This window comes from Cavia porcellus, unplaced genomic scaffold, assembly GCF_034190915.1.
Source record: "Cavia porcellus strain 051 isolate PalLab524CR breed Dunkin Hartley unplaced genomic scaffold, mCavPor4.1 scaffold_31, whole genome shotgun sequence".
Classification (NCBI taxonomy): domain Eukaryota; kingdom Metazoa; phylum Chordata; class Mammalia; order Rodentia; family Caviidae; genus Cavia; species Cavia porcellus.
Window position 1 is genome coordinate 12,536,173 of NW_026947514.1, and position 8,057 is coordinate 12,544,229.

The window sequence follows — 8,057 nt, forward strand, 5'->3', positions numbered from 1 at the left end:
CCCAGATCATAGCCAGAGCCGCAGAGGGTGCTGGCCAGAGGCCACCGCCGCTGGAGTCTTTCCTGTCTGTCTCCAGCCACTCCCGTGCTGCCCTGGTTACCCTGTCCTTATGCCATCTGTGTGGCTACTTAGCTGTTTGCCCTGAAGTTTCCGGTTAAGTTGACGTGAAAAGGAAAGGTTATTGTCAGGACTTTGCTGTAAAAAGAAACCAAGTGTCTCCGTAAAAGCAAGGAACCATAAAAATAAACCCGTACCTCTGGAAGTGTTGCGGTTGGCTAACGTCCGGCTGGCTCCATCTCATGACCCTCGCTTTGGGAGCCGGGGCTGGCGGGGGCCCGGTCCCCAGGGCCCCGTCCTCCTTGCATGCTGTCGAACCGCACTGTCTGTCTGCTGCTCGTGCCGCCTGTTGCCTGTTACCACCTCCCCTCCGCATCCTCACCTCCCCCTCGCCCCTGGGATGACCTGTCCCCCTTCATTTCACTGGACTTGAAACTTGCTTCTCATCAAGGTTATCTCTCAAAAATCCAAATTTTCCAGCTGGGTTTGGTGACACACGCCCATAATCCCAGCACATGGGAGGCTGAGGCAAGAGGATTGTTGAGAGTTTGGGGCCAGCCTGAACTACCAAGTGAGACCCTGTCTCGGCAAAACAGAACAAATCTGGATTTTCCCTTGATTTCAGATCACAAGTTGTGGGCACAGTGAGCTCAGATTCTGAGAGGCCAAGCGGGCAGATGGCCAGTTTGTGTAACAGCTGAAATCTTGAAACTTAATGCCCCTTTGGGCACGAGGCATGGGACATTGTGCAAAATGCTTTGTTACCGGTAGGAGGCTCAGCACATTCTTATCTTGTATTTAAGTATCCATCCTGTCTTCCACTTGCTTTTTTGTTATTGTTGTTTAAATGGGGATCAAATTCATGACCTTGTGCTTACCAGGCAGGTGCTTGTGCCACTGAGCTAAATCCCTGGCCCCTGTTTGCTTTTCTTTAATGGTTTTTTAAAATACAATTTTATTTAATCTTGACAAGAGTTTTTATTCTTGGTAGAAAAATTAACACTGCCAAAACGCCTAGGATATGAAATAAAAATGTCACCTTGTGGTCCATCTCACAGATGAGATCGGGCTTCTCATTTTAAAAGATTAAAATAGTTGAGAGGTTGGCAGCAGATTTCTTCCTGGAACTCTGCAGGCTTCCTTTAGTGTGGGGCTCAGGTTTGGTCTTAAGCAGAGCTGTGAGGGCCCTTGAGGGGAGGGAGGGATGGGAGCCGGGTCTGGTGATGGAGGGTGGTACCCTGTGGCCGGAGTTGGACTTGTACCTGGCGATGGGTTTAACCTGTGTTCTCCACGGGGGGGTGGTCTAACCCACCCTGTAGCCACAGTGGCCTTGGGTTGAACCAAGCTGAGACCCCTTGTTTACACTGGGGCGGGAGGGGAAGTGCCCAGCTTCTGTGGTCCGTGTGCCTGCTACGCCTGCTTTGGGCCTTTGTGTACTCACCCAGCCCGCACACAGCATTTGCAGCCTCATTTTTCAGTGTCCTCTTCTGCCCCAGGCCCTGGGGATCTAAAACCAAAGCGAGGGTCCCCACATGGAAGCAGCCTGGACCATACAGAGGGCTCTGCTGACCCAGCCATGAAGTCCTGGCCCTCAGAGCTGGGCTCCCGGACCTGTTCGGCCTCACTGCTCACAGCACCTCCCTCCAGCTCCACTCCCGTCCCTCGGCACCCAGGTCGCAGCAAAGGTGAGTGTGGGCCCCTCTGGAGAGGTGCCTCGAGCCCTGATCCTTCCTAAGGACCGAAGTTCAGAGACAGGCAGGTGCCACACTCTGATGGCCATGGGTATCATAGATGCAGCTTCAAACCTTGCTTTGCAAAGCAGCCAGGGACTCTGGACATGTACGCCATCAGGAGGCCCAGTGTCATAGAGAAAGCTCAGAACCTCCCTCTGCACAGCAGATGGACATTGGTGGCCCCAGAAGAGATCTGAAGTGGGACTGAGCACCAGGGTTTGAGCTAAAACCAGGAGTCTGCCCCATGAGCCCACTGTGGCTTCAGGGTGGGTCTGGAATCTAAAGGAGGTTTCTCCAGAGAGGTCCGGAAGTCCACTGACACAGCTGAGGCCCAGTGTCCCACACTGAACATGGTCAGGGAAGGATTTGCTAGGGTTACTGGTTCCAGAACATCCGGGGCTGCGCATGTTCACGTCTTCAGACGCAAGTGAGATCCTCTCTGTAATCTCTTATTTGGAGAGGTTCCCAGTGGAGTGGCTCAGTGTTTGCCTAGCAAAGCCCATGCAACCCCAGTGTGATCAACACCAAAGCCAAAGACGCCTAGAGTAAACTGGAGAGTGTCATAAAGCACGGAGAGGCCCAGCATCTGCAGAGTCAGAGATAAAAGAAGCTACTGAACCCATGAAACAAGAACAAGACTCTAGAAAAAGAGCAGGGTAAAAGTGGGGATCAGGAAATCTAAATATGAGTAGGGAAAGATAATGCTTAAAATGGGAAATAAACTGTATAATTTGAGAGATGAAGGAAACAGCTCAAGGAATTGAAGGTGACTGCTTTCGACCTGCCCCTGGGTGTCGCGCCCCCGCCCCTGCCCACACCCCTGCCTCTGGGTGTTGGACATCTAGAGGAAGAAGGTGGCTTTTCTTGGCAAAGGTACCCACTGAGCTCTGGACCCTTGAACATGCACAGCATTGGTCCACCAGGCAAAAACAATAGACAAAGTTCCTGCACCAGGGGACCCTCGCACTCCACTAGTCATTGTCAGAGTGGAGACCCTCTTGTCCGTGGTGGGAATTGTGGGAGTTCTGGGTTTGTCTGGTTAGGAGCTCCAGGTGCAGAGCTGTCTGGACAGCTGGGTCTCATCTCCCCTCAGGTGTCATAACTTCCTCATACCCGGTCTCCAGGGCAGTGCTCACCTTCATCTTCACGTCCCTGCCATCACACGGGAAATAAAACACCAAGCTCAACTGAGCCAGGAGTGAGGAGAGCTAGGAAGTGAAGGGAGGGGTCCCCAAGGCAGTGTCCACGCTGCTCTCCGTCTCCTGAGAGAGATGGACATTGCCACCACTCGGGCTGTCCAAGGTCACTGTCGGCTGTGCAGCACAGACAGGGCTGTCCTTGAGTGGTGCCCAAGTCAGAGCTGACTCCTCCGCTGTGTTGCCACTGCAGGCTACAGTTCGGATGACAACCTCTGTGAGCCATCCCTGGAGCCCGAGGGCACCCTGCACAGGCAGCACGGTGAGTGACCATGTGGGTGTCCTTTACCTAGGCTTGGGTCCCAGGGCAGGTTTTCGTCTGTGGTATTTTCCCAGGATCTCCCCCAGCTCCCTCTTCTGTCCTGTCTGGAGCCCTGAGTGTGTCCTCCTGCTCACACCCCTCCAGTGCTGGAGAGGGCTCTGACACCTCAGCTCTAACAAAACACCCCACCACCACCACCCCCATGCAGGGAACATCACTTTCAGGAAGTTCACTGTCAGTGTCCTCTCAGGTTTTATCTAGTCCTGGTACCTCTGGGTTGTAGTAAGTCTTAGAAAATGTTAGGAACGCACGTCATTTAAATTAAGATACTGTGAAGTTCTGCAGAAGTGGAAATGCTGAATGACCCCCCAGGCTCCTCAAAATTTATAGGTTGCTTTGGGTTAGACTTTCCCTCTTTCTTCCTTCCCCTCCCACTTCCCTTCTTCCTCTTCCTCCTGCTTTTCTTTTCCTCATCCCCTTCCCTTCCTCCTCCTCCTATTCCTGCATGCAGGGATTGAACCCACTTGCTCACACATGCTTGGAAGGCACAGAGCTCTTCTCCAGCCCTCAATTTTTGAAAAGCAACCCTCAAAGGCTAGGAAAGTAATCCTTAAATAGTTTTGTTTTTCCTTACATTGGATTCGGTGCACGTCAGAGGCGCTGGCTGGAAGCATGGGCGCTAGCGTGATCTCCTGCCCTGCCCGCTGGGTCAGAGTGTGAAGGTGTTCGCACTGATGCACACAAGTTAGACACTTACGGTTTCTTTGAGTCCACACAGGCCCTGCAGTGAGGCCATTGCCCCAGGGACTCCCTTCTGTCCTTGCTCCAAGTGGAGGCCACAGGACAGGAGGAAGCCACCATGTTCACTTGGGGCATCTCACCGCATGGCCAGGGCATCTCCCAAAGTGTCTGCCTCCAGCCTCTCATCACAAGAAGGAAGGGAGGGGATCTGCAGGGCAGTGACATTTGGGGGCTGTGGATTTGTATCACCGCATCCTCATAGTGACACTTACTGCCTTTTTCCAGAGTGATGCGCATTTGTTTATTCTCGATTTTCCCATCTCAGGGGACTCGCTGCTGCTTCACTGTCCCTGAGCACCAAGTCTTTCTTGGCTCATCCCCACGCACCGTGTGCTCAGTCTTTTCCAGATGCCTGCCGTTTGCAGAGCCCGTCAGCACTTGGGACCTGGGTGCCCTGTAGACTCGGGAGGCCTGAGTGGCTCCTCCCTGGAGCCCCAGCACAGGTGTCTGGTGTTTCTGCTGGCTCCCTGGTGGGTCCACCTGACACCTGCTTGGGCCGGTTCATAGGATGACTGAAACACTGTCCTTGGCCCCCCAGGGGCTCAGCCCAGCAGGACAGCTGTCAGCTCACGAGACACTATGACTGGGGCAGGTGGCTGGAGGAGGAGCCACGAGAGGTCCATAGACCCTGGCAGGGGTGGCATCTGGTTTCCTGGGGTCTGCAGCAGGGCAGCGCCAAGCAGTCCCACTTGGGCAGCGCCCACGGCAGCCAGGAGGACTATGTGCCCTCCACCCTTGTCATGGAGCCTTGAGTTTTCCCTTTGGATGTAGCTAAATTTGAGGCAAATGAAGCAAAGGAGGTGATGAATGGCAGACAACCAGGAGAAGCATCTGGTCCTTTTCATCCTAGGGTCCCGACACCCTTCCCTGGGGTCACCAGCAGGGATACCACACCACGCACAGGCTCATGTTTGGACAGGTATACATGTGTGCATGTACCGTCCTGGAAAGCTGCTCATCCCTGTCTTGGAAGGGGCTGGTCACATGTGTCCTGAGAAGCCCCGTGCAGTAGTGTGGGTGCCCCCACCTTCCCCTCAGTCTACCCAGAGCTGTGCTCTGCTTTTTGTACTGGGCTCGGGGAGATTGGGTTTATTTATTTATTTTTATACTTTTCTATTTTAAAGAGAATTAAGCCAAGCAAAATAAAACAGAATAAAGCCAATCAAAACGGAGCAGTGTAAGTGATACAGGGGCTCAAAACAAGGTAATAGGAAATCAGCAATGGCTACCATAATGCCTCTTGTCTTCAGAATAGCTGCCCATAGACATGGTAAAATCAAACAAAGCAGAATGGAAAGAACCAATAAAAACAAAACAGTAAACACAATACAGGACTCAGAACAAGACAACAATAAATCCAAAATGGCTACCATATATATCTTGTTCTTTGGAGTAGCTGCCTATGCCATCAGCTATAATAAAATCAAGACAAAACAGAATAAAACAATGAAAATGATACAGGGCTTTAAAGCAAGATAATAGGGAATTAACAGTGGCCACCACCTTCAGAAGGAGATCCCCCCTAGATGCTACACGGTGTGTTGTTATCCTCTGAATAGGTGATCAGAACACGGGCTTCAGGCCTGCAGAGTCAGTGAAACAGTAAACACTACAAGCATTAAGGTGTCTATCACTGCAGTAGCGATCACTGCAGTCTGCGTTTCTCTGGATCAGCCCCGAAGTTGTTTTAAGCTGCAGCTCTCTACGTAGTGGAAACTGACAGCCAGAGCTGCTCGTCAGCCAGTGATTTAGCTCAGCAGCATGAGCGCCTGCCTGGCAAGCATGAGGTTGTGAGTTCAATCCCTGGTACAAAAAAAATCCAAAGCTGCTGGTCATCCACACCCTGCCAGGCCTGGCATTCTGTCGATGCCACTAAACTGCTCTGGGAGGCATTCAGAGGATCCCCAGTTCTTCCTTCCTGAGGGTGCTGACCCTCACTTAGGCACAGAGTCGCTTTGGCTATGTGCTGTTCTCAGATGAGGTGCTTGCCCCTGGGATCTACGTAGCCCCTGGCTGCTTACGTCAAATATCATCGTTTCTTTTCAGTGTCTCGGCCCAGCAGCTTGGAGAGCAGCAGAAACGCATCCAGCAACAGCTCGCCCTTGAGCCTCAAAGGTAGGGCAGCCCTCACCGAGGCCTTGAAACAGGGACTTGGGTGCTTGGCTCCGGGCTCGTGTTACCATTAGATTAAAAACTTTGGTTAACAAGACTAGCAGGGGCATCCATCGGCCACTCGGTATGACTTCAAGCGCAGGTGGTGAGTTTGAGGGGATTTAGTTCAGATCATTTCTGCTCCCTGCTCTGAGGACATGGGTGAGTGATAGACCTCTGTAGGCTACATCATCCTGGCCCGGAGACAGGGTCATTTGTGTCTTCCCCATGTGGTCAGAGAGCAAGTGCAGGAGACTTCAATTCTTTTAAATATGGTAAAGTTTGTTTTTTGGTTTAGGTTACGATCTGTCTTCATGAACGAGCCCTGTGTGTTTGGAAGAACTTGTGTGCTGTCATGTGCCCTCTTTCCCTGGGACTGTAAACTCTTAAAAAGATTTTTTTCCTTAGCTTCCACATGGCCCCTGGAAAAGTGCTTAGCACAGTGGTGGCGAACCTGTGGCACCCATGCTGTTTGTATCATTGAAAGACCTAAAAGGTTTGCCATCGACTGACCTAGCATGTGGTAATTAAACTTGTAATAGATGGATGAGGGCTAGCGAGTGTGATAGCTGCTAATAACTCACACTTTAGTGCTCACGCCAGCAGCACCAAAATGAGAATGATGCAGAGGAGGTTTGTGTGGCCCTGGGGCAAGGAGGACACCCAGATGAATGAAGCTGTCCATATTTTATACAGGGCAAACTCCAGTGTACTGTCTGCACCTCAGTATGAATACTTTGTACTTATAGCTTCTATATTTTGTGACCCAAGAGAAATCGTTAGTAGTACCGGGGGATGGAATTTCTTCCTAAGACTTTCTTACATTTAAATTTCCTCTCATGTTAGTTCACGTTTAAAGGCCAAGGTAGAGTGCTGAGAGGTTCCCCAAAAGTCCATGAGCATTAATCGAGGGCCCTGCATTTGGGGCAGCCTTTTCTGGGACCTGGGTTCTGAGAGAGCGGGAGGCAGCACGGTGCCGGGTGCCCATCAGCGGCAGAGGGAGCTGGACTGACATGCATGTTCCTGTCTCTGCCCAGGTTCCTCCGACCAGCTCCACGGCTGCTCCGAGAGCTTCAGCAGTGAAGACCTGATCCCTAGCAGGGACCCCAGCACCCTGGGACGCAGTGCCCTCACCCGCCATGAGTACCCCCCACCCCGGAACGGACCTGTCCCCCATGAGACTGCTCAGAAGAGAGCCCCAATCACAGCTCAACCTGGAGTGCGGCCCTGCTCAGCCTCCCCCAGCAGTGAGATGGTCACCTTGGAGGAGTTCCTGGAGGAGAGTAACCGCAGCTCCCCCACCCACGTGAGTGGCCAGGCATGGGAGGACGCCACGGGTCTTCTGTCTCCTGACTCAAGGCTGGAGTTGGGGATGGGGCGGTGTGGTAAGGCCTTGGTGCGGGCCAGCTTGGCTGTGGCCGGATATCTAGACCCATGGTCCAGCAAGTCACCATCAGTCCCCACAGAACAAGGGCTGCAGTGTGAGCTGGCATAAGCGATGCCCACACCAAGGGAAGGGTGTGACCGGAAGTTCACTTGCAGGTCCGAATCTCACACGGTTTGTGGCAGAGCGCTGACTGCCTTGTCCCCTGCATCTTTTCCCGCAGGGGTTGGCAAGCTTGGAAAGGCCTTGGGAAAGCCAGGGAGCAGATGTTTTAGACTTTCTGGGCCTGTAGTTCTGTCGCAAGTACTCAACTCCACCACTGTAGAGAAAAGAGATACTGCCCACATGCAAGAGAATGAACTGGTCGCTGTCTGGTAAAACTTGTGTTACGGACACCAACATTTAAGTTTCATGTGATTTCCATATCATGGAACAGCCCTTCATTTGTTCTTTTTTTCTAAGTGGTTCTGGGA

General features: G+C 52.3%; 1 protein-coding gene across 7 annotated transcripts in view; it reads left to right on the forward strand.

The window, feature by feature from the left end:
• Ccdc88c (coiled-coil domain containing 88C) overlaps window positions 1–8,057 on the forward strand; it is a 116,979-nt gene that overhangs the window by 104,798 nt on the left and 4,124 nt on the right. For 6 of the 7 annotated variants that reach the window (XM_063241157.1, XM_063241158.1, XM_023566130.2 and 3 more), the window contains 4 exons: window positions 1,536–1,742; window positions 3,180–3,248; window positions 6,096–6,164; window positions 7,238–7,506. In XM_063241157.1, the coding sequence (XP_063097227.1) occupies window positions 1,536–1,742; window positions 3,180–3,248; window positions 6,096–6,164; window positions 7,238–7,506 (614 nt within the window). The remainder of the gene's footprint in view (window positions 1–1,535; window positions 1,743–3,179; window positions 3,249–6,095; window positions 6,165–7,237; window positions 7,507–8,057) is intronic. The other variant, XM_003472476.5, reaches the window with a different exon arrangement.